The sequence below is a fragment of the Octopus bimaculoides genome, chromosome 14 (genome assembly GCF_046866305.1).
Source record: "Octopus bimaculoides isolate indiv1 chromosome 14, ASM4686630v1, whole genome shotgun sequence".
NCBI classification, from domain to species: Eukaryota; Metazoa; Mollusca; class Cephalopoda; order Octopoda; family Octopodidae; genus Octopus; species Octopus bimaculoides.
Genome location: NC_142941.1, coordinates 18602922 through 18630041, shown reverse-complemented (window position 1 = coordinate 18630041; position 27120 = coordinate 18602922). Strand labels below are relative to the sequence as shown.

The following is a 27120-nucleotide window of genomic DNA, read 5'->3' as shown; positions in this document are numbered from 1 at the left end:
GGGAGGGAGGCAAAAGTGATGCATAGAAAGAGACGTCGCACAAAAAATATTCCAAGAATATTTTACAAATGAATAAAAAAAAAATCACAAGTGTGTAGCGTTACATAAATATATTTTTGAAATTTAACAAAAACACAACAAACAGGAAAATTTTACAAAAACATAACAAATAGAAAATTCGTAACTTATTCCTCATCAGTCAACGTCTAAAAGATCATCCCAATTTCGGGCCATAAATGTTGATATTATTCACTTTTGGTGGCATCAATGGTGAAAAGCCACTGGGAGTAGCTAATAAATGTACAGTACAGTGACGGGGATATATGAATATATAAAATTCCAGGCAATTCATTAAAATAGTGTGAAGCTTATTCCATCTGCACATGTCTCTCGATCGACAAACATTATTGCTAACGATTAAAACGAAACTTAGATTAAACTTGTAACATTCCGATACATTAAAGAAAATTTCCCAGCATTTTAACACGTGACTTAACAGTTGTCATTTATAAATATTATTTTTTGTAATAAGAACGTGGGCAGTTATGTTAATGTGTAAGTTACTAATTACATTTCGGTAAAATTTACCACTCCAAAACCAATGACAATACTATAAAACAAAAATACAGTTTAACTCCAATAGTTCTGCTAACATTTTCGCGGTAACGTTGCACTTTGAAACAATTCGGTAATTTCCGTTGTCAAATTGTCATTTGACGGTCTTTCTTGGTGCGGGAATTTTTACATGATGTCAAAGAAACCTTACTTCACCGATGGAATTCCCAGGTACGTTTTATTATATATTTATTAAAGCAATACCAATAAATGGATGAATTTCTTCCTTTTATCAGTTTCAATTTTTACAAAAGGAATATGTAGTGGACATAAAATATTTCAATCTGTTTATTAATACAAAATTGTTTTGATAGATTAAAAGGACTGATTAAACTCACTTAACTTGCTTCTGAACTCGTTTACAATACGTACGTAAGATATTAATAATTGAACAGATTTATAATGTTAAGAGTGCAGCTTCAGAAAATTATCTGTGAATATATTCTACAACGAAACGATAATTTGTCTCTGACCTTTTTTTTTGCTTTAATTCTTTGTTCCACGGCCTTAATTGGCATACATTTACAAGATTTTGCTTCCTCATGACGTTCAGAAAATGGATGTTTTTGATATATTTTTGAGAGGTATTTATATAATATGGATATTAAAAGAATATCCATTTCCCCAGAAGTTATGAGGAAACAAAGTAAAAAAAGTGGCACACTTGTGTAAGCATGTCCCTTGCTTTATGCTTATCTAAAAGCATTCACTGACATAAACCGAATTAATGTTGTCTCAAATATTTATCATTAAAAAAAAAAACCTGACTTGAATATCCAACATATAAACTTATTCGTCTATAAAGCTTTGAATTTGTTCAAGTTATTATATGGATGACAAGCTCGGCGATTTTCTACTGAAACTTAGTAAAGTAGCTTGTTTTAAAATTTTTTATTTAGAAAAATAATAAAACTTCGTTAATATTTTTCAATGAATTAGAAGTATTTTATATATATATATATATATATATATGTATATGTATAAATAATTTCTACCTTAGAAGCATTCCAAAATATTTTTTTCACCTAAAACTTCAAAATTATTCATGTAATTAAAAGGAGCACTTGTTCGTTTCAAAGGCCTTACGAAAGTAATAGTATTTATCTTGTCTGAGGTTAGTGTTTTTCGGGTCAGAGTGATTTTCTTTGGGAAAAAAACAAAAATGGGCAAAAATTGAAACTATTTCCATTGGCCAAAAGTTGAATGCAATGGAGGGTATAATTTTATACAAAATTGTGTGTTGTGGTCAACATTGAAATACGCTTGGGTAATTAATAGCCATGCTTTACCTATGTCAATTAGGAATATAATCAATATATTTTATAGGTCTATCTTCAATAATGACAGCTTTACACTAAAAGCGTTGTAAGGATCACTATTTTTTATTTAGTGCGTTTTCTACCGAAACACTTTAAAACTTCGTATACTTGTATATTTTGTCTTATAGAACAGAAAAATTTTTATATTCGAAGTTATTTCATGTTAAAAGTTGTCATATTTCGGTAATTTCAACCAATCATTGACGTCTATTGAGGTGAGAACAATTACTGCTGTGGATTGTCAACAAGACGTTGTGGCGGTGTAATGGGATCTTTTTCCTTGAATAAAATTAGTGCCGTTGTTTGTCAACAACAACTATCTGCGGTACTGTTATTTATGACATCGTTCATGCGTTTGTACTAGTTTTAGCTTTAGGGTGTTAGGGTTCGGGTTTTAAGGTTAGGGTTATGAGAATTTTTGCCAAATTTGGTGAAAATCTGTTCAATACACCGCCACAAATTTTTCACCAAATTTGGCAAAAATATTCATAACCCTAACTCTAACCCTAAAAACCCTAACTCTAACTCTAAAACCCGAACCCTAACTCTAAAACCTGAACCCTAACCCTAAAAGCCTAAAGCTAAAACCAGTAAAACGCACGAACGATGTCATAAATAACAGTACCACCGATAGTTGTTGTTGACAAACAACGACACTAATTTTATTCAAGGGAAAAGATCCCATTACACCGCCACAACGTCTTGTTGACAATCCACAGCAGTGATTGTTTTTACCTCAATAGACGTCAGTGATTGGTTGAAATTACCGAAATATGACAATTTTAACATGAAATAACTTTAAAAATATAAACTTTTCTCAACAACACTAAGAGTAAAAGATGTTTTATATGACACATTCTACCAGTGTCCCAAGTTTGAAAGTGTTTTGTTAAGAAAACAAATGGTGTCCGCCAAATCAGAAAGATCCTGTTGTAATATTTAGCTTGGACGCTACTGTGCTCAAATTTTCGTTTGTTCCATAGCTCTTATACTTGATTTTCGTTCCTTATAATTTCTTTTTGTAGAAAAGCACTTTCACTTTCTGTAAGAGAATCACCTATTTTTGGCAAGAAAATTATTTTCACTTTCATGGGGGTTGTAAAAACGAAGAAGCGCCAAATGACATTTCGGGAAAATTGCAGATACTTTTCTTGGTCAAACTCCAGTGTTTGATGAGCAAAAAAAAAAAAAGAAAAAAGTGCAATAGGTTTAAAACAACATGTAGTAAATGAATATGAGGGGAAAAAAATGCGTGCTGGTAACCCGGGTGGGGGGGGGGAGGACTCGGAAAAATCACACGATTAATCTCACAGGATCCGAAAACTCAATGTTAACACCCGGTCACAAAAATGAAAAAAAAATTAGTGCAATAGGAGTAAAACAACATGTAGTAAACGAATATGAAAAAAATGCACGCTGGCGAACGGGGGGTGGGATGAGAGGACTTGGAACATTCCCGATGTGAATTTTCCGAGTCCTCTCCCCCGTTCGCCAGTATGCATTTTTTTTCATATTCGTTTACTACATGTTGTTTTACACCTATTGTACTTTTTTTTTTCATTTTTGTGACTGGGTGTTAACGTTGAGTTTTCGGATCGTGTGACTTTTCCGAATCCTTGATATGATCTGGTAACTTGTGGGAATTTCTTGGCTTGGTGAATTTCTACCGGAGATTTTTAACCCACTGTGCAGAGATGTTTTTTGTTGATATAGAAAAATGTTTTTTATATACAAAATGTTCTTTGTTTTGTTTTGGTTTCTTTGTGGGTGATGCAGAGTTACTTGAGTTATGTATGTGTAAATTGTTCATAACCATAAAAAAAAAAAGCAATTTGTTTTTATTTGTTCATGTGGACATTGTGGACTTTTCAATTGAGAAAATGGGTAGGTGAAGAGTTTGTACTTACTTGGAAAACTTGAACAAATCTTGCGGGCAATCAAACTGTTCTTCCCGATTTGGTGTGCAGTACAAACTCTTCATTTACCCGTTTTCTCAATTGAAATGTTCACAATATCCACATCAACAAATAAAAAACAAATTGTATTTTTCTTATGGTTATGAACAATTGCCACATGTACATAACCCAAGTGAGTCTGTATCATCTGCATACAACACAAAACGAAAAGAACATTTTGTATAAAAAAAAGCCCATTTTTCTCTATCAATGAAAAACATTTTTTATGCACATTATTCTGCTAATTGAACTGACTGAACATTAACTTTTTGCATGAACATTTTCATTTTCATGTAAATTTACATTTTCGTGCATGCACATATGTTTTGCTTTGTTTTAAAAAAATGTTTTCCTCTCTACCTCATACCTGTATGCTGACACACACTTGCACCACTCATATTTTAATGTGTGCTATCACTTGCTCTCTGTGCAACTGCAATCAATAGAGTTGCACATCTCTTTCAATGCACCAGCATATTACATTTATGCTTCTGCCTAGGCATATACACATCACCTTATATTGCATATACCAACTCTGAACGTTGATTCTTTGCTTTATATTTTTCATTTTTCATTTCTTTCACTTCCTATGTTTTTGACATGTATTCATTTGTTTGTAAATGGCACTGTCTCTATTTTTCTGCATTACACACAATATTACATGCATCTGTATCGTTCGATCTCTGTGGCTTTCTCACTAGAAGGGCAGGTAGTGTAAAAGGTAAGACTTCCTTTTTCCAAGCTGAGATTTGAAACCGAATCTAAGGATTCTCACTCGTCTGATCCACCACTGGCCAAACAAGCATGAAAGAAATTTCTTTGTCTTGTCAAAAAGTGATGGATGGATTTCCCTTCAATCTACGACCTGAGCTGTGTCATTTAAGGTTCAAGTGGAGAGGAAGCAACCTACATATGTAGAAATTACTCCTGTCTATGCAGTGGAAACACCCCTCCTCACCTGCTCCAAAGAAGGCCAGGGTCATTTCATTTGCAGGGAAGGTGATAGCCTATGTTTTTTGGGATGCAAAAGGCATTGTGTTTATTGACTATCTTCAAAAGGGCCACACCATCAATGGAGAGTACTATACCAACTTGCTGAGGCAGTTGTGAAAAGCTATTAAGACCAAATGCACATGAAAACTGACAGAAGGGATCTTGTTTCATCAGGACAATGCTCCAGCACACAAGTCCTTGATTTCAATGGCTGTTATGTGTGACTGTAGCTTTGAACTGGTTGATCATCCTCCTTATTCTCCTGATTTGGTCCCATCTGATTATCATTTGTTCCTCAACATGAAAAAACACTTGGCTGGGGACCAGTATTGCAGTGATAATGATGTCATATCTGCTGTTGATGACGTTTTTGACCAACTCAATGAAAGCTTCTTCACCAATGGGATCCAAGCACTGCAACACTGATAGAAGAAGTGTGTGAACCTCAAAGGTGACTATGTTGAAAAATTAGCCTCATTTGGTCACATTCCATGAGAGTATCTTGGTTAGCCTATGAACTTTTCATCTGACCCTTGTAAGGCTGCAAATTCTTTTATTCATGAATACTGGAATTCTAAGACTATTAGAAAGACCATATTCTTCACTTATTTTCTTATTTGGCTATTTGCTTTGGCAGAAGGTACAGTTAGGCACCAATGGAAGAATAGATCCTGAAATGCAAGTGGGGATGGATAGGTCATACCTTAAGGATACTGATATCCTGCATTACATGTCTGGCTCTGACCTGGAACCCACAAGGGAGGCAGGAGAGAGGATGCCCTAAAAATAGTTGGAAGTGGGATACTGAGACAGCTGAAAAAGCAGGGATCCATCTGGTCAGAAGTAGAGAAGACAATTCAGAGTCAAGAACAATGGAGAAAAGTCATTGATGGCCTATGCTTCACAGGGAGTGAAGATGCTTGAGATCAAGATATTCTGTATTATTGGCAGAATCAACTGAAGTTGGACAAATGCTTTGGATATTTATTCTGGTTGTTTGCATTTTGAGTTCATTTCCTATTGGTCCGCTTTGCTTTTCATTCTTCTGGATTTATAAAATAAAATTCCAAGCAAGCATTGGGGGTTGGTTGCCCTCCTCATTCTTAAAATTAGCTGCTCTGTGAGCAAAACTTTTTTTCCTCCAAGACAACAACTTTCACTCTAATGTAGTGGAAGAGTATAGTTACTAAGACTGTTGCAGAATATGGTTAATAAGTATGTTGGTACATGGCAAATGTGATTATTTCAACACACTAAGACAATGCTAACCTTTGAAAGTAAATCATATTCATTGGCTACATGTATTTATTTTCAACTGTCTTGTATCTATCAGCAAAATACATTTGGTGCAAGCATTAGTGAATCCAAAGGAATATAAGGATAGACGCCTCAGCCATGGAGCTATTCTACATATAGGTATGTATTGTTTTATACAATGTACTGACAAAAGATATACTTACATATATGGATCTTAATTTTGTAAAAAAATAAATTAACTGATGTTCTTTGTGGATGTTGATGTCAACCTGTTACTTGAAAGTCCCTAACATGATGAAACTACATTACAATTATGATCCAATAATATTCTTTATAATTCATCTGTAACTTTCTGTTTTGCATTTCAAATTTTCTATTAAAATTTGTCTAATTAAATGCATTTGTCTTTCTGTCTATATTGTGTTTCACACTCTAACCTCTCATTACCTAGCCCAAGGACACTTCCCCCAATACCCCCACTTCAAAGGATCTTTGTCTTGCAAGTTACTTGGTGACCCTGCTGCCATGTAAAAAACATCTAGTCCACACTGTAAAGTGGTTGGCATTTGGAAAGACATCCAGTTATAAAAACCATACCAAAACAGACAGTTGAGCCTGGTGCAGTCTTCTGGCTTGCCAGTTCCTGTCAAACCATCCAACCCAGGCTAGCATGGAAAATGGATGTTAATTAATGATGGTGATGTGCAAGACCATATGTTCACATATTTCTGCTTGTATTTGTTTATTTTATTGTGTATATATCATCATCACTATCATTCTATGTCTGCTTTTCAGCCATAGAGATCATGTTGAAACAGACATTGGAGCAAGACGTGACCCTCTGACCTGTTGGATCCTGTCAGCCTATCCAACCCATATCAGCATAGAAAGCAAATATAAAATGATGATGATAAGGGTATATGATTTGCTTCCATACAGGTTCTGTCTACCAATACTACTCACAAGGCCTTACCATGTGTATACACACACACACACACACATATAAAAGCAGCATAGACAGTGTCAATATCAGGAGGTAATATTTATCATCCCTTAAATGTGGAAGTTCTGTTAGAGCATCCATCATTGATAAGACCAAGGACGGTTGAAATCACATGATCTGGTGGTCTCAGTGCTGGAGATGGCAGAGACTTATCTCCCTGGTAATGATATAAACAAGAGTGCATTTTGCACCAAAAGCCGGTATGAGAATTTCTATCATGGTATCTACCACAGTATAGTTTGTTCTAACAGAACATCTACCACAGTATAGTTGTAATAGAACATCCATGTTTAAGTAGGGATAGTTATATGTAGCAAAACCTCAGAGGTCACTAAATGGTAATGGTTATGTTTGATAATATTTGCAGCATTTAGTAGAGAAGTCCTGTTGTTCTTGATTCAGAAGTTTATCAAGTATAAAGATCAATGTGTAGTGATATGTTGCATTGGATAAATGAATGAAGAACAGTATTAATTGCTTGTTGAGATGGCCCCATTTACCTATATGTTTATTATGATGGTTGTTTACAATATAGAAAATACAACTGCTTTGAGTTGCTTGTGTACACATGTTGTTTGTTGTTGCAATAAACAAATAATCTTTAGTTCCATGGTCCATAGTGTAGATAGTAAATTCATGTATGTGTGGCTACTGGAGAGAGAAAGAGAGAGCTGGTCTAGGCAGGTTGAGAACACAAGCAGCGTGTTGTCCCACATATAAAGGTATTACTTCTCCATTGGTACTGGAAGAAGGAAGGAAGAGGTAAAGTAGATGTGCTCTCTGATCAGAACCAGCAACCAAAGAGAATGAAAGCAATTTGGCTTTGGTTATTTACATTGTTCTTCACCAAACTAGGTTCAAGCTAAAACAAAGGATTTCCCAAATCTAATCAGCTTTGACCTATGTTTGACTCAAAAAGGGCTAAGAAGTCAGTTCATTTTCACAAATTTCCTAGTGCAACAGGCTAGAACAATTGGCTGAGGACTTGTAAGAAAATTATGGATTTGATTTTAAATCCTGGTTTAGACATTTTGTGGCAGTTTTCTTCACATGCACACAAATTGTTTCTTTCTCTTTCTAATTAAAAAAAAAAAATTTTTTTGAAATGATTAAATCATCCTTTTCTGGTTTTTGAAAGATCACCTTGTATTCCTTTACCATTTGTTCCTTCAGAGTCCCAAAAATGCTTTGAGCCTTACTTTAAATTATTACTAGGTTTGAGATTGTGTGTTTTTTTTATCCAGTCTCCACTCTAGGGCATTGACAATTTCTCTATTTCGCAGATAAATTCTTGTTGTTTCTTTGTCATTATTGTTGACTGCATAGCAACAGAATTTTTTACTGCATTTTAAACTCATTTTTTTCATCATCATCATGATCGTTTAACGTCTGCTTGCCGTGCTGGCATGGGTTGGATGGTTTAACTGAGAGCTGGGAGGCTGTATTAGGCTCCAATCTGATTTGGCAAGGTTTCTATAACTGGATGCCCTTCCTAACACCAACCACTCAAAGTTGTAGTGAGTGTTTTTTATGTGCCACTGGCACAGGAGCCAGTCAGGTGGCACTGACATAGGCCATGCTCAAATGGTGCTTTTTACATGCCTCCAGCACGGGTGACAGTCAGGCAGCACTGGCATTGATCAAGCTCAGTGTTCCATGAAAACATGTCTGACCATGGAGAAATATTATCTTGCTTTGGAACAGGTAAGAGGTTGATGACAGGAAGAGCATCAAACTAGAAAAATCTACCTCGCTCAATTCTGACTCGTGCAAGCATGAAAAAATGGATATTAAAATGATCACACACACACACACACACATGTAAATCACCTTTTCATTTTATCTTTTTCAAGGAACTTTGGACAAGGACCAATCCTTTGGTTCCACTTTGGATAATCGGCGTGAAACTATTGGTTCTTCAAAAATAGGTTCTTTTGTCTCAAGCAGCTCTAATTATAATAGAAGACATACAATAGTGCCAACAAAAGCATATGAAATTCGCCATAAAATTGCAACTGGAGCACTTTTCTCTCAGAACAGGTAGGGTTTGGATTTTTTTAAAAGATGCATTAAACTAATTGAGCTAAATAAAATTATTGAATTAAAGAAAAAAATGCTAAAGATTTCTTAATATTGGTGTTTGTTCAATCTAGTTTCTGTAACACTAAGTAGTTTACAAAAGAAAAACTTGACAGATAAAATGATAGTGAATGAGGTAATTTTGCAAGAAACCACAGCAGATATCTCCAGTGAAGGGAACTATATAGCAAGCAGAATCAAATGAGTTTGCCCAGATATATAATCTGAGGCTTGTAATAAAAAATGAACTCAATACTCATGAATCTTCCTAAGTTGTTGTGTTGTTTTGTTGTTTAGATTTGACCCTCCGATCTTTCTTTAGTTGCATTTAAAATCATCTTTAACCCTTTTATAACCGGTTTTTATTTCAGTTAATTTTGAAAATAAGTAATTTGTGAAAATAGTTTTATTATTATTAAGCTGGAGTCTGAAACAAAAATTACTAGGAAATTTTACTGGAAGGTTTTGAGGTCACTTTAAAAACAGAGTTTGTCTCATAGAACCAGGCACAGTTTCAAGCAGGTTGCTATCAAAAGGGCTAATGTGTCTTGCTCTTTTCAAGATGATAGTTTGTAATTTGTGTGAAATTTGGCTGCTTTTTCTCACAGTCTCGATTATCATAGTGACTCTCAGCATGCTTGAGTTATTAAGAGATGTAGACATCTTTTTATATTAAATCAATAATATAACTTACATATTTAACACACACAATCTTCTTTCATGTGAGCCTGGGACCCTTTAAAACCTTTCCTTTCACATGTTTAGTGGCAGACTGCTCTAAGGACTGGACAAAAGATATTCCATGTAAACATACTGTTGTCCACAACACAAACTTGTGTGTTTTCTTCCAAATTATTTCAGTTGTTTAATTCTGTAACATTTGAATAAATCTGTACAATACCACCATGGAAAACAGACATATGATTTGTTACATCAATTTATTTCAGTAATTCAGAAATTTACTCACTTATTTAAATAAGATGATGGTAGTGCCTGTGACAAAAAAAAAAAAATACCATTACACATTGTAAGGTAGTTAGTGTTAGGAAGGGCATCCAATCATAGAAAACAAAATATGCTGACACTGACACTGGAGCATGGGGCAGCTCTGCTGCTTACCAGATCCTATCAATGCATTTGGTCCATTCCAACATGGAAAATAGACCTTAGATAATGACGATGGTGAAGATAGGATGATTTCCTTGTCGGATTTAGAACTTATAGTATTTTTTGCTTTTTATATTTTTGTGGAACACTAGAAATAAAGGACACTGTATGATGGTGACACTTGCTTACAAGTATCACACAGTATCAAGGCAAGGGGACAGTAACCCATGCACAAGCATATATTCATACAATATGGTTTCTTTCAGGTTCCATCTACGAAATCTAGGATTTAGTTGACTTAGGGCTATAACAGAAGATACTTGCCATGCAATGGGACTGAACCCCAAACCCTGTGGTTGGATATTAATGTTTATGTTACTTTTGTATTAATTACTCTTTTATTTGTTTCAGTTATTTGACTGTGGCCATGCTAGAACATTGCCTTGAAAGGTTTTTTTCAGTCAAATGAATTGGCCCTAGTACTTATTCTATTGGTCTCTTTTGCTGAACCGCTAAGTTACAGGTTTGTAAACACACAAACACCGGTTGTCAAGCAATGATAGGGGGACAAAGACACATACACATACACACATATGATGGGTTTCTTTCAGTTTCCATCTATCAAATCCACTCCAAATGCTTTGGTTGGCGTGAGGCTATAGTAGAAGACACTTGCCCTAGGTACCATGTAGTGCGACTGAACCCGGAAGCATGTGGTTGGGAAGAAAGCTTGTTATCACACCACCACACCTGCACCTATTAATGTATTTTTCTAATTAATGTATTTTTCTCTTATTTTCTAGTTATGAATCTAGTAAGGATAGAATTGCCACACCTTCACGTCGCCGAGACACTGATCTGTCTAATTGTGATAAACGGCAGGTACAGAAGAATTTTTTGTTTTCTTTTGCTTAATTTTAGTGTGAATTTATTTCCCTTAGTGAGTAACCTTTAGGATTGCACTCAGGTAATCTGGGTACAATTCCTAATAAGGAAAATATTTAAATTTAGAATTTTCTTGTAAATTTTACATTAAGAAATTGAATATGGTGTTCTTCTGAAGAATTTCTGGAGTAACATTATTCAACAGGGTGCGTAGCTCAGAGATCAGGGAGTCTCTCCAGGTTGAGCTGTTACTTCTCAGCATTGAGAGGTCACAACTCCAGTACTGTGATTAGAATGGCACAAGAAAGAATCTCAAGACATTCTTGAAGCCAAAGATACCTAGGGGTAGACCAAGAATGAGATGGTTGGATAATAACCACCTTAATTGGTCATACTTGGGAATCCAGCTGGAAAATCTGATGATGGTTGCTTCGGATAGAACCCTATGGAGGAGGTATCTGTGAACTCTATCCCCATGACTCTTCCAGGAATAGTGGATAGAGAAGATGGGTAGATGGAAATAGATATGGAATAGGGTACTTTAGATTTTAAGGAAGTTAAAGATATGTTAGAAAAAGTGTTGGTGATTTCAAATGATAATAGGGGGCTAAATGTCATTGTTTTTCTTTCTTATGATCATAATGACTCTGATAAGTGGATCATGTGTTCTACCCTCCATCTCACTTTAGTGTTTCAGTTGTTGTTGTTGTTGTTGGCACTCTGTCGCTTACGACGTCGAGGGTTCCAGTTGATCCGATCAATGGAACAGCCTGCTCGTGAAATTAACGTGCAAGTGGCTGAGCACTCCACAGACACGTGTACCCTTAACGTAGTTCTCGGGGATATTCAGCGTGACACAGTGTGACAAGGCTGACCCTTTGAATTACTGGCACAACAGAAACAGGAAGTAAGAGTGAGAGAAAGTTGTGGTGAAAGAGTACAGCAGGGTTCGCCACCATCCCCTGCCGGAGCCTTGTGGAGCTTTAGGTGTTTTCGCTCAATAAACACTCACAATGCCCAGTCTGAGAATCTAAACCGCGAGCCTATGACTGTGAGTCCACTGCCCTGACCACTGGGCCATTGCGCCTCCATTAGTGTTTCAGTACCAGTGCTGTAATAAGCTAGTCTTTGTTCATTTGTTCATGAATGTTTCTTTTTCCATGTCAGCATGGGCTGGAAGGGGAATTATTTGGGACAGGATCTATAACTGGATGCTCTTTCTGTTACTAACTCTCACTTGTTTATCAAATAAAAGACTTTTTATTCTACAAGCCTTTCAAAGCATAGAGTGAAACCTTGTGGTTGGTATGGCAATTTATTTTTAAGAGCATGTGATACTTTTATCATTGCTGTTGTAATTAATGTTAGGATGTTTTGCCTTAATTTTCAGTGCAAGAATTGTGATTCTTCTAAAGAAAACAGGAGACCCGTTGAAATTTTATACAACAGTTGTCATTTGAAGAATCCTACATCTGTTTGTGATTCTGATTTTCCAAATGATAAACCTATTTCTAAATTGGAAGCCTCTCATTGTTTGAGTGATTCTTCAGGCAAAATATCTTGTAACAGGAAGCAGAGAGAAAGGTTGACAACAAAACAGTGAGTGATTTTTTATTTTACCTTTTCATTGTTTTGAGGTTAGTATTTTAATTAAAATTAATGTTTACTATGTAACCAATGGATAATCTATAATTTTAAGTTTCTTTCTTTGTATCTCTCAATTTTATTAATTTATGAATGGAACTATCTATATTCTTTTATTAGTTCTATTTTCTATTATTAGTTCTATATTCTTTTATTAGTTTCATTTGAAGTTTGATATGTATTCAACTCAAATATTTGAAGGTGGTACTAGGGTACCATTGTCAAATATTTTAGTTGATTATAATAACCTTAATACTTTATTTCATTATGGTACATTATTGATTCTAGTTTCTTGAAGTACCTTTTTGATGTAAAGAGGTGTGACTCAACACCAGTATATACTCATATAAACGTCCACACACATCCACATATGCCTATCAGAAATCCACTCACAAGATGCTGTGACAATCACAGAAGATACTTTTCTGTTGAGCTAGGAACCATATACTTAACCACATGCTGGAAATTGGAATTGAAACCAGACTGCCAATTATTAGCATTATTGTCTCTGATATCAGAGTGATCTGCACCAAATTGGAAGAATGAGTTGGTAATAAGAGTACATATTAAGTAGGAAAAGTTAGTTGACTTGCAATATGGTATCCTGAGAAGCAAGCCCAAACTGGTCAATATTTGTTGTTGGACTGAGGGAACCTTTAACCCATTAGCATTTAAAGTGGCTGTATCTGACCCAAATATTCTACCTGTTTCACATTCAAACTGGCTGGATCTGGCTTCTTACACCTCCCCTAGAATGTCATTCTAAAAATAATCAATCACATCTTCAAGATATTAAAGCTATAGCATAATGCATGATAAATTCAAAACATAATTAAACAAGCATTATATTTGACAGAACAATTTGAATGCTAAAAGGTTAACATACCCCATCTGGTTTCATCCCAGTTCTTGGATAAGAACTGGGATGAATTGATGCATAGCATGGCTAATCTCACTTAGAAATTACCTGACAGGAAGATATCCTTAAAAAGTTTAATAGAAATGGTTAATGTCAACTTTACTTTGGTGATATATTAGTATCACAGCTAGGAATTTTTGACTAGATTTTAACATCTGTTCTTGAATGTCTTGTGGAAAGACAAGTTTCTTTGGTTAGAAAGTCTGGAAATTAACTGAGAAAATGATCTCCCTGAGAGGTTTGGGAAGAGTTGATCGATGTTCAAATCACTTTGGTGATATACTACCACCTGATCTGAGAAAGTCTGATTTGATTTTAATATCTGTTCCTCTAAAAAGGTGGTGAGCTAGCAGAATTATTAGCATGCTGGACAAAATGCTTAGCAGCATTTCATCCATCTTCATGTTCTGAGTTCAAATTCTGCTGAGGTTGATTTTGCCTTTCATCCTTTCAGAGTTGTTTAAATAAATACTAGTTGAACAGTGGGGTCAATGTAATTGACTTACCCACTTCCTCGAAATTGCTGGCCTTGTGTCAAATCTGAACGTTGTCTCAAAATGCTGAAGCTCATGCAGAGATTTCTTGAAGGAAATGTAGTGGTGGCTATTGTTTGTCAAGCATGTGTCCTCACAACTCCTCTCTTTTTAACTGAGCTACAATTCTTTGTGAAGGGATAGGTTGTTGGCATCAACAGTGTTGCCATGCATTTATACTCTCTTTCAGTTGGGTAATTCAGTCAGTGGAATGTCAACTTTTGTATTTTATAGGTGACTGAAATCTATGAGCAACAAGATCCTTGGGAATATTCTAAGAAGGATGGCTTACAACTATATCACATTGAATGCACTAGTTCTCACCCAATCATCGAAGTTAAGCAACGTCAAACCTAGTTAATACTTAGTAATTGACTTACACCCTTCTCCTAAATTGCTAGTCTTTTGCCAAAATTTGAAATCTATATTCTGAGAAGGGTGTGTAGAATATTTTTTCCTGGATGATTTCCAGGTTTGGAATTATGGATAATTACAAGAGTTCTTGGTTTGGCAGTACTACCAAAAGTGATTATCAATTCAAACTAAGCCTCACAGACACATTGTTGTTGTCAGTAAGACTCTTCTAGTATACTGATATACTGAAAGAATGTCAAAGCCATCAGTATCTGCAGTTAGTTGCTTTGTTATGTCAAAGGAAGACCATCATATACAATGGACCTGTCTGTTGTTCGAGTTCACTGTGAAGATTATTCCATCACTTTTTTTTGGCAATGAAGGGATAGTTAGTATTGTTCTGCATTGTAGTTATGATGAAAGATCTAGTTATGTCAGACGAAATTGAATGATATGTGAACAGGACTTTCTTGTGAAACAAAAATTAAGAATGCCACTACATAAAGTATGAGTTCCATTAATGCTGATAAAGGATATGAAAGAAAATAGTATGACAACATTTTATAAACAAACTTTGAAAGTGTCAAGTTGTTTGGTATTTTACAGACAAGAAAGTAAATTTCAAATGCAGTATAGCTGTGGAAACAGCAGAAAGATTGGCTATTTTTACCTTTATATGATGGAAAAAAAAGTCACCAGCAATTCAAAATTTACTTTCTTGTCTGTAAAATAGAAAATAGTATGTGTTTCTTAATTTTTTTTTTAACTCTGTGTCTTTATAACTGGGGTTTAAAAAGCTAGGTTTTTAGTGGTATTGATATATCTTTATTAAATCCTTTTTGCAATTTATCTTTTTTTTAGGCAGACTTGTGAAAAATTAACACCAAAATCTGAAAAAAAAGGTATGTCTGAATTCTACTCTCTACTATAGCTTTTTATTTTCTTCATAAGAGATAGGCCAAGAGTTTCATTATTAATTAACTGCAAAGATTTTAATGCAAATATTATAAGACATTATAAAACAACAATTTGAGATTAAAAGAAGCAGCAGGCCCACCAATGGTACGCAAACCATGTAACTATCTGTCACTTGGCAAGTGATAGATATGTGGTACCAGTTTCATCTGTGGGTTTGTTAATTGTTTATATTTCAAATTGGTGTTTGCATTTTTTTCTTTACTACTTTCAACCAGAGAGCTTTGACCATGCTGGGGCACCGCTGTTATTTTTGCTACACTCTCACTACTTGAAACCTCCTCTGATATGTGGCATGTGGTGAATGAGGGAGTTTGGTGTTACTGCCTTCATCTGCATTTCCTCCTCCGAGGTAGGTTCATCCAGAACTCTTGACAGGAGAAGATCCAGTTTTATTTTGAAGACACCTACATCCATCCCTTGTAGGACTTTCAGGTTTTTAGGGAGGATACTGAAAAGCTGTGGACCCTTGAAACCCAAGCTGTTGCAGAATCTGATCCTGTATCCTGATGCCAATGTTGGGATCTTTGGCATGTTTAATAACAAATGGTTTCATGTTTTATTGAGTTTTAGAGTTAATCATTGTCTAGCATCCCACATCAAACATGTCCAATTATCAAAAAGTTAGATGCCCTGTTTTTGTCCTATTTACTTGCTTGAGTGTCTACTCTGATATTTAAGCAGGATATTAAGGCCTGGAAAAGCCCTTAATAAATGATTAAAAAAATAAATTCTTTCTTTTTTTTGGTTTTCATTATTTTATGTTTTTGTTGTTCACAATTTTGTTTTTTAGCTCATTATTAAATACTTGTAGAAAGACTTCCTTCTGGGCAGTTTTCTACTAGTTGCTAAATGATATTCATTTGATTTCGAATTTGTGTAATTTTGCTGATGTTTTGTTTAATTTTAATTTGTATCATCTAATAGTACTCACTTGCTCAGTAAATAAATCAAAGGTGTCTTCATCATCATTTAACATCTGTTTTCCATGCTGGCATGTTAGGCAGTTTGACCATTGCTGGTAAGCCGGAGAGCTGCACCAGGTTCCAGTTGTCTGTTTTGGCTTGGTTTCTATGGCTGGATGCCCATCCTAATGCCTACCACTTTACGGAGTGTACTTGGTGTCTCTTATGTGTCACTGGCATGAGTGCCCTTTTATGTGTTACTGGCATGGGTGCTTTTTACATGTCACAGCATAGGTGCCTTTTACTTGTTACCAACACAGGAGCCTTTTACATATTGGCACTGCTCATAACCAAAATTTCACTCTGCTTGATGTGTCTTCTCAAGCAAAGCAAATCCCTAGAAGTCTTGGTCATTTGTCATCGAAATATGTCCCACCAATGTTGTCTCCTCATAACTTTCTGAGAAATGAATATTTGTTGATGAAATATTCTACAAATATGTTTCAGATGGTGTAGATTATATCAGAATTTAATGTGAAAAAACAGAGGGGTATGACTGATGTTTTTCACTCATACATTTTAATGAATTAATTATAATTATGTTGAAAAAAAAAAAAAATTACCTTTGAGTCCCATATGATTCCTGCTATTTCTAGCATATTAAACGACAGCATAGAAGATGAGATCTAATTTTTCTCACTGTATTAAGATGTGATGTAAAGGTATATGAAGGCATGAATCAATAAAATATCTCTGGACAATGTAAATTGAATAAAGTCTACCTGTTGGTATTGCAGAGTTAATAAAGTTTGTATAATAGTGTTGGAAACTCTTAAAACTGTCTGAATTTATGTCTGTGTTACCAGGTTCTAATATGCTTAAACCCTGTTGTCGTAGAAATATTTTCAAACCTGTTAACTGCAATGATGCATCATTTTCCTTGTTGGATGAAGATCAGGTAAATAAAGAAGTAATACGTTTTTGTATTTGTACTGTTATGCATATCTTTCTCTTTTCATTTTTAGTTTATTTTGATATCTTTGAAGAAGAAAAAGGGGCAAATAAAGTAGTTATGTTCGATCTGTTATAGCTATGTAGTTCTGTGAAGGCATGTGGCTAAGTGGTGAGGGCATTTGGCACATGATTGTATGGTCATGAGTTCAATTTTTGGCAGTGTATTGTGTCCTTGAGTAAGAAACTTTATTTTTCATTGCTCAAGTCCTGTCAGCTTGCAAAAATGAACTGGCACTTCAATGGGCCAGTTATATCGCATTCTATGTCATGCTGAATCTAAGAACTATACTAAGAGTACATGTGTCTGTGGAGTGCTCAGCCACTTGCACATTAATTTCATAGGTGGGCTGTCCTGTTGATTGGATCAGCTGAAATCCTTGTCATTGTAACCTATGAAGTGCCAGTTTTTATTTTTTAAAGTTATGTAGTCCTAATTATACTAATTAAGTCAGAGAAACATAAGTAGGTGAATTAACTGGTTGTCAATCCGATAACCAAAGATTTGACTGTCAATATCCTATAAATGGTGCCTCGTTATGTTAAATGACCAATACACTTGTAGCAGGAATATCTACTGGAGCATTCCAGTGGGACTTGTCATGCCACTAATCAATCCATTCGATCTCCCTTCTTATATCAGCTGTTGAACTCTTTACCTGTGTAAATATCTCCTCTTTTGTTGAGAGTAATGGCACTACACATTTTGTTTACTATTAGAAAAATAAATGATTTTCATTTAAAATTTCAATGGAATGCATGTTCTTTTCAGTCAACATGATACCAATCATTACCTTGCTGATGGACACCTAAAAATATCTTATGCACTAAACATTGAAATAGTAAAAAATTATCTTGGCATGGTAAAGAGGATCAACAATGTATAATTGATGTATGCTTTGTTTATCTATGATACTGAATTAAAATCCTCTCTTGAATATAATATTCATTTCAAATTTTGGCACAAAATGATTTTCTATAATTATTATTTAAGGAGAATATTTAAATTTTACATTTGATATAAAACTACTAAATTTCTTTTTTTTTTAATTCAAAATATACAATTTCATCTTCATAATGTCTTTTCTTTTTAAATTATAATGTATAATCTTAATTTAAACATGCTAATCATGCTTGAAATTACATGTACTTATATATTTTTTTTCATTCAATTGTATATCTAGCAAAAGACACGTTTCAAACAAAAAGATTTAGATATGTTATACAACAATTACATCCAAACCCTTTATCTTGATAAAATGGTGCTGAAAGCAATTCAGAAGAGAGAAGCTGATGCGGCAGTAAGTAGTTATCAATCCTCTCTCTTTTTCTTTATATATATATATATATATATATATATATATATATATATATGGATGATAAAGGAATAAATAATTATCTTCATTGGCTTACAGCTGTTTCTGCTATAGGAAGCAGTGGACTCATAGTTGAATACCTGAATAACACCTTATAGCTTCATCATTGCATACATACAAATGTAGCTCTTTCCCAAATGAGTCTCACTTCATATTCAAGGCTCCAGTGAAACTATAAGGCACTCACCTATGAGTCTACTGCATCTTATAGCAGAAACAGTTGTAAGCTAATGAGGTTTGTAAGATTTTCATTTATTCCTTTGTCATCTTTCTTATTACAGCTCTATTGTTAGTTAATACTTCATCCTGAAACATGTATACTGAGTTCTACACCAGGTTATTAGTCTTGCAATCTGTAAGCAAAATAAATGTGTGTATGTGTGCAGGTATGGTTGTGTGGTAGGAAGCTTGTTTCCCAACCACCTGGATTTAGGTTCAGTCCCATTGACACCTTGGGCAAATGTCTTCCACTGTAGCCCCTGGTCACCCAAGCCTTGTTGGTTGATTTTATAGATGGAAACTAGAAGCCCGTCATATATGTGTGTGTTACCTTCTCCTTCCCATGTCATTTTGTAATTGTTATAAACAAGTGTCACCATCATGCAAACTGCATCCTCTGTTTCCTATGTTCCATGCCTGGTTATGAGAGAATATTTCCTTGCTTGGAACCAGAGGCGAGGTTTGGTGACAGGCAGGGCATCTGGCCATAGAAAAACAAAATTCTTTCTCAACAAAATTCCATCTGAGCTATATGAGCATGGAAGAGTAAACCTCAAACTGACTATGATGTAATAACATGAATATTTTTGTATTAAAAGTCTCCCAAACACACACACACACACACACACACACACACACACACACACACACACACACACACACACACACACACACACACACACACACACACACACACACACACACACACACACACACACACATATATATTTTTTTACTTGCTTCAGTCATTTGACTTTGGCCATGCTGGAGCACTGCCTTGAAGGTTTCTAGTTAAACAAATTGACCCCAGGACTTATTCTTTTAAGCCTAGTATTTATTCCATCAATCTCTATTGCTGAACTGCTAAGTCATGGGGACATAAACACATCAACACCAGTTGTCAAGCAGTGGGGTGCGGGGACAAACAAAGACACATGCACATAGACATATATATGTGCTAATCCACCCCCAACAATAGAGAACAGTCGCCATATTCCCTTCCATATTAGCTAACTTTGATGAGTGTAAAGTTATATAGTTGGATTGTTACCTAACACTCCATTGTATTCTTTACGTGAGACTGATTGGTAAGATCAGCTCTGATGGATATCTAATACTATACATTTTGGATAATATATATATATATATATAATGGGCTTTCAGTTTCTGTCTACCAGATCCATTCACAACGCTTTGGTTGTCCTGGGGCTATAGTAGAAGACACTTGCCCAAAGTGCCATGCATTGGGACTGAACCTAGAACAACATGGTTGAGAAGCAAGCTTCTTACCACTTCAATTTCCACTTTTCCTTGTCGGGCAGAATTCATTCAGACAGATTTTTCTGTGGCTGGATGCTCTTCCTGTCACCAACCCTCATCTGTTTCCAGGTAAGGTAATAATTCCCTAATCTATTTAACTATGAAACAGCATGGACATAGTTACAAGTCTGTGTTGTACAACATGTCGAGGCATGTCAGAAGCTCAGAAATGTTTTTATGGTTGACTGTAAGCATATAACACCACTTGTATCTGGTAGTGAGATACAGATCGTGTAAAAACAAACAGAAATCAAACATGCATGCACACAGACACATCATCCTCATTCTTTAATGTCTGTTTTCCATGCTGGCATGGGTTGGATGGTTTGACCAGAGCTGGCAAGCAGGTGAGCTGCACCAGGTTCCATTCTGATTTGGCTTGTTTCTATGACTGGATGCCCATCCTAGTAGTGGCAACCACTTTACAGTGTGTACTGAGTGCTTTTTATGTGGCACCAGCATGGGTGCTTCTTACATGGCACCAGCATGGGCGCCCTTCATGTGACACTGGCACAGGTGTTTTATACATGGTGCCAGCACAAGTGCTTTTTTATGTGGCACCAGCACAGGGCTCTTACAGGCCAATCCTCTTCATCAGTGAGAGTGACATTATCACTTCTGTTGTGGAGGATGGGTCTTCTTGAGTACTGCAAGGTTCCAGATGTTTCAGTCCTTTGTCATCTCTTCCATAAGGTTCAGTGTCCTGAGGATGTCCTTCAGTACTTCATCTCATGTCTTCCTGGGTCTCCCTCTTCCACAAGTTTCAGCCATTTTGAGTGACTGACACTTCTTTATGGCGCTTTCTACATCTATCCACATCACATGACCAAATCAAGACTGTTTTCTCTCTTGCACACTGCATCTAATTCCTCTTATGCCTAACTTTTAGCTCAGTACACTTGCACTCTGTTGCACATGTACACTTACATTGCACATCGAGCAGGGTATATTAACCTTGTCTACTAATGTCACTTAAAAAGTATTGGTTGACCCATCGTTATAGTATACAATATAGTATACAGTATAGTATACAGTGGGACCAGTCCCCTAATCACATGGCCCAGAAGCTAACTTCTTAACCCCACACCCATGCCTGTCCCTATATATTTATGTAAATATAGTGTGACATGGTTGAATGATTAAGAGACTTGCTTTGCAACCACATGCGTTTTGGGTTCAGTCCTACTGTGTGGCACCTTAGGCAAGTGTTTTTTCCATCTACCTCTGATTTATCTGGTAATACTGTTTTACATTTGTTGGCAGAGAAATGGCAGTGTGGTAGTCTGTTAAACTAAATGTCTTTCATTATTTACTTTTGCCTAAAGCAGTGAGCTGGTAGAATCATTAGCACACTGGCCAAAATACTTAGCAGCGTTTCATCTGTTTTTATGTTCTGAGTTCAAATTCTGCCAGGCTCGTCTTTGCCTTTCATCCTTTCAGGGTTGATAAAACAAATACCAGTTGAGTACTGGGGTCAATGTAATCAACTCCCCCAAAATTGCTGGCCTTGTGCCAAAATTTGAAATTATTAACTTTTGCCCTACGAGCTGCATTCAAATCCCTACTGGGATTCAGTAGCTTTTTATCATCACTTGAGGTCTACCAGTCATATATCAGGGTCAATTAAACATCTTTCTCTTACAAATATGTAACCTTGGACCATCGTAAAAAAAAGTCATTATTATTGTTGTATTTTGATTTCTTTTTCTCTTAACAATAATCCATAAATCTACATTGTATTAAATATTTAACAGGGGCAGATTCAAGCTTTCCATAACTTGATTCAATCTGAGTGTGAGAGAGGATTAAATTTAGATAAGAAAATGAAGGAAACACGTCATCATAATTTGGTTATGAAGTTTGGTAAACTTCAGGTAAGTATTATCATATAGAATAGCTTCTTGTGCCTCTTCTCCACAGACATTTATAGATTGTTAAATAAGGAAGACATCACTTAATCCCTGTGATACAATATATATATATATATATATATATATATATATATATATATATAAATAAATATAAGGAGCAAAAATACTGGAGATTCAGGAAACATGTGATAAAATTATGAGTTGAAAATATGTAAAGAAAGAAGAAGAAAAAAATGCCTTCGTTTCACATAGTTTAATACTTTTTTATATAAATATATACATATTATATGGGTGTTGTAAAATCCAACCGGTTTTCGCTATTTAAATTAGCTTTTCAAGGGGCATTGTATAGTGATATTATAATGTAATTATGACATTAAAATATAAAGATTAATTCGCATATATAATATAATATATATTATTTGTTTTCAGTCACTGGACTTTAGCTTTGCTGGCATACCACCTTGAAGGGTGTAGTGGAACAAATCGACCCCAGTCTTTTTCTTTTTTTTTTAAGTATAGTACTTATTCTATTAGTACTTTTTACAGAACTGCTAGGTTACAGAGATGCAAACATACCAATGCCAGTTGTCAAGTGCTGGTGGGAGATACACACACACACATCTGTATGATGGGTTTCTTTTTGTTTCCAGATACAAGGATTTGGTCAGCCTGAGGCTTCATTAGAAGACACTTGCCCAAGGTGCCATGCCATGGAACTGAACCAAAAACCATGAGGTTGGGGAGCAAATTCTTACCACACAATCACACCTAATGTGTAACGAATACATCATTTTGTTATATTCATGTTACTCTAGTGAATTAAAACAAAAGTCTGCAAATTGGTGATTTGACCAGACAGACTGACAAAATGTTAGACCTGGAAATTCAAACAAATGTTTAAGTTTGCAGTTACCTTACCCAACTGAAAAACCAGATGTTAAGTCATTAACTCTGTAGTCATAGTAGAGACATTTGGAAACTGAAGAATTGATATTGAACTGTTGTTTCATAGGTTGTAATTCTAAATTCTTTCATAGATATTGCATTGTGATCTTAGTTGGATCTATTATATAGGAAACTATCTCTTACAGAGATTAACATTGATCTAAATTGTCTCTTTCCTCTCATAAATAATAATAATAATGATAATAATAATAAATGTTTTAACATTTTCTTTTATAAACAGAGAAGTGCAATTTCCAAAGTAAATGACTCCTTATATGATATGAAATCAAAACATCATCATTTGGCTGAAGTATTGGATAAGGCTTCTCATCAGATTGCTACAGAAGGAATTTTTCATCCAAATGATGAATCCTACATTGGTAAATATTCATTTAATTTATTCTCTTTATAAATGTTTTTTTTCTTTTTTGTGCATCTCCAAAATGTTGCATAGAATTTGTACTCTGCTGTTTTCACGACTCTTTAGTGGATTTGCACTGCAGACTAACAGTACTGTTACTATATACAAAATAGCCTGTTGTTGTAGCCTCCTTTTTCTGTTGTTTCATTAAATACTGGGTTTGATTTTACAAACTATAGCTTTGTGCCAATACAAGTATATCATTGTAATTTTTCCCTCAGTCATAGGGTACTGATATATGTGGTTGGCTTTGCATATTATGCTTTTTGGGTCAATAAAATTAGTATTAAGTACTGAGATAAGTTCAATTTCACCTTGTTTTAAAATGTGTGTCTTTGTGCCACTCTTAGAAACCATTATTAATAATATTACCTTTCACCCTTACAGAATACATAGTTTTAATTTATAAATCTGAGAAGTGGTGGAGTTAGCTTGGTAAAATGAGAGATGGTTGATATCCTGTTTGAAGTGTTGTAGATCTTAGAGATTTTTAACAAAAAAAGCTAATCATTTTTAAATCACAAAGATCCATTAGGCTTGTACTAAACTCTAGGTTGTGGAGTATTAAAGATGAGATGTTTCCCAGAAGATGGTGATTTATTGCAAATAGCTTTCCTGCCCGAGGAATTGCACTGATCACTGCAGTCAATGAAATGCTCTTTAATACTATTCTTCTGTTGCTCATTACAGCAGGGAATTCTACTATCTGCAATATCTGCTTAAAGCCAGGTAGTGAGTAAAGTCTTTTTGGCTGTAGTATAATGTAATGCTGGTGACGATATGAATGAAAGACTTTTGGTGGATCATTTGAAACCCTATTGACTCATCTGCACTGAAGAAAAGTAAGTATAGAGCCTTAATAAAAAGGGAAGGTAGATGCATCAAGTGTGTTTAAGTGGGGATGGTACAGAGCTGGATATTTCAGAAAATTGGAAACTTGTCAAAAGTGTAAGAAATGACAAAGACAGGATAGTGGACCGGTGTTTGTAGATTTTTAGTTGCCAAGGGAAGAATTTGTTTGCTTTGTATTTTATCTTTTCAGAGGCTGCTGAGGATGTATGTGAAATTGAAATGAAATTTTAATTTTAGTTTTGTTTCTTCCATTTTTTTAGATGATTTGACAAATAATTTTGTAGAAACAGAAAAGCTTTTGGAGAAAATAAATGATGTAACCGAATCTAAGATGCCATCTTTGTCCTTGTACAATTCCCATTTGAAACATTTAGTTGAAACAATTTCCACAGAGAAAATTGAAATTGAGCAGTAAGTGTCAATTTGGGCTTCAGTACTTACCATTTCCATCAATTTCTTTCCTTACAAAGTAATTAATCCATTGATTAAGCCATAAACATGTTCTTGTATCTATGCGGAAAATTTCGAAAGACTAGACAACTAAGCAGGAGGCAAATTCTCATGATGGCTTCAAGTCTTTGTGTCTATACCTTAGTTGTTGATTGCTGCAAAAAGGGATTTTATCTACTTTCCTTCACACATCAGTTTGTCTATCTCTCCATTCAAATATTTTTGGATAATGTATTGCTGCAATAGCCAACAATATTGTATTTACAGGAACTTTATATATAAAATATTATGGGTATGGCTTGAAACGACATCCAGTAGTGGGGCCCTGGTTTGGGAGTTTCAGGGTTCCAAGGAATGTGGGGCCACCTTTTAGCCACTATTGTTCCCTGGTCTACTCTGAGTAGTTATACCTTGCTGGGGTCCTTGTAGCCTTACCCAGCCATGAAAACGACTGAGAGTAAACCTGGAGTAGAAATTGGGAGTTGAAGCCTCTAAGGCAGTCTAATGTTATCTACAATCTTGTTCTGGCAACTCCTACAATGACATTGGTTCCGAATTATAATGGCCATACTGTTCCTTTAGATCTGGAAACCCTTCTAACTTTGCTAACAAAACAACAAATCGATTAATGTCAACAATTATTTAATTGAAAGTGGTACATTTCTTTTGCTCTGTACATTTTTCTATTATCCACTACGAGTGGAAAATGTAAAATGACAGTGGATTGTATACAAGGGATAAACTTTGAAGTCTGCACATATATAAACCATGGAAGACTTGAACGGATTTAAACAGAAGAGATTTTAGGCATCTACTATTATAACCCTCGGTTGACCAAAGCCGTTTGAGTGAGTTGGGTAGACAGAAACTGAAAGAAGCCCATTGTGTGTGTGTATATAACAAAACAGGAAAGTGGAAATGTTTTGGTATTATTTATTCACCATTACATGTTTCATTTGCTAATAGGAATTACAAAGTTTTACATGTTAGATAGACATGTAAGGAATTTTTTATTAAAAATTCTTCAGACAAAGGAAATTCCTCATATGTCTATCTAGCATGTAAAACTTTGTAATTCCTATTAGCAAATGAAACATATGTAATGGTAAATAAATAATACCAAAAGATTCCCATTTTCCTGTTTTGTTATATTGGATTGTAATAATGGAATAAGCAGATGTGCTTCAAGGGTAAACAGCTTGGATTTACCCTAACTACCTAGAATATATATATATATTGTTTGTCCCTCAACACTACTTGACAATCAGTGTTGTTTTGTTTACATCCCAGCAAAAAGAGACAACTAGAATTAGTACCACACTTAAAAATAAGCACTGAGATCAGGTCGTTCAACTAGGAAACCTTTTAAGGTGGTACCTCTGCATGCTGCATGGCCACAGTCGAATGACTGACACATAAAAGATAAATGATTATCTCCCAAAATAATATAATAGCTGCAGACAGGGTAACCACGGATAGTTACATATTGTTTTGGGGAAAAATATGTTATTAGTGTTTAATTCATGCAGCATAGCAAAGATGATGATGATGTATGTTTCTAAGCCCTTCAAAAATGTGTTTGATTTTAATTACTATGTATTCTAAATACCAGAAAAATGTTAAACATTTTGTTTATTTTGCATAATTTAACTAGAACATTATTAGAATTGCTCTAATTAGTTTCTTCTTTTTTCTTTTCTTTTAAACTTAAGGATAACTGAGTTGTTGGCAGCCATTGAATCTTTAACAATACAACAAGCTTCACTGAGTTTCCAACATTTAGATGAAGAAAAAGAAGAAATGAATTCTAAACAGATTTTAGAATCTTAAATAATCATTTGTAACTATTTGATTTATAACAAAGGGTTTCAACATGACATATCTTTTTTCTACCTCAAATTCCTTTAAGCCATTTTTTTTCAATGTCTTAAATAAAATTGTATATATTACTGTTTTTTTTTAAAATATGTAATATCTTATCATATTTTTTCTTAACATTTAAATAAAGGAGATGGATTTTATTTTGTTAAAGATGAACCAAATCTGTATGGCAAAACATTAAATAAAATCAGCATTTTTGCAACATCATATTGTAATATGAAGCCTCTG

The 27120-nt window shown here is 34.9% G+C and overlaps 1 protein-coding gene across 1 annotated transcript; it reads left to right on the top strand.

Moving 5' to 3' along the window:
* The first annotated feature begins 213 nt into the window (after positions 1–213).
* LOC106880652 (uncharacterized) lies at positions 214–27120 on the top strand. The gene is made up of 12 exons (XM_014930696.3): positions 214–786; positions 6216–6298; positions 8996–9182; positions 11132–11210; positions 12604–12812; positions 15525–15565; positions 17410–17501; positions 18739–18855; positions 22224–22343; positions 23530–23668; positions 24822–24972; positions 26724–27120. The coding sequence occupies exons 1-12, from the start codon at positions 746–748 to the stop codon at positions 26839–26841; spliced, it is 1377 nt and encodes a 458-aa protein (XP_014786182.1). The 5' UTR covers positions 214–745; the 3' UTR covers positions 26842–27120.

Coding starts and splice junctions, on each gene's coding strand:
- LOC106880652 (XM_014930696.3), top strand. CDS start 746: ATGATGTCAAAGAAACCTTACTTCACCGATGGAATTCCCAG. Junction 18,856..22,223: donor AGAGAGAAGCTGATGCGGCA/GTAAGTAGTTAT, acceptor AATATTTAACAG/GGGCAGATTCAAGCTTTCCA. Junction 23,669..24,821: donor AAATGATGAATCCTACATTG/GTAAATATTCAT, acceptor CCATTTTTTTAG/ATGATTTGACAAATAATTTT.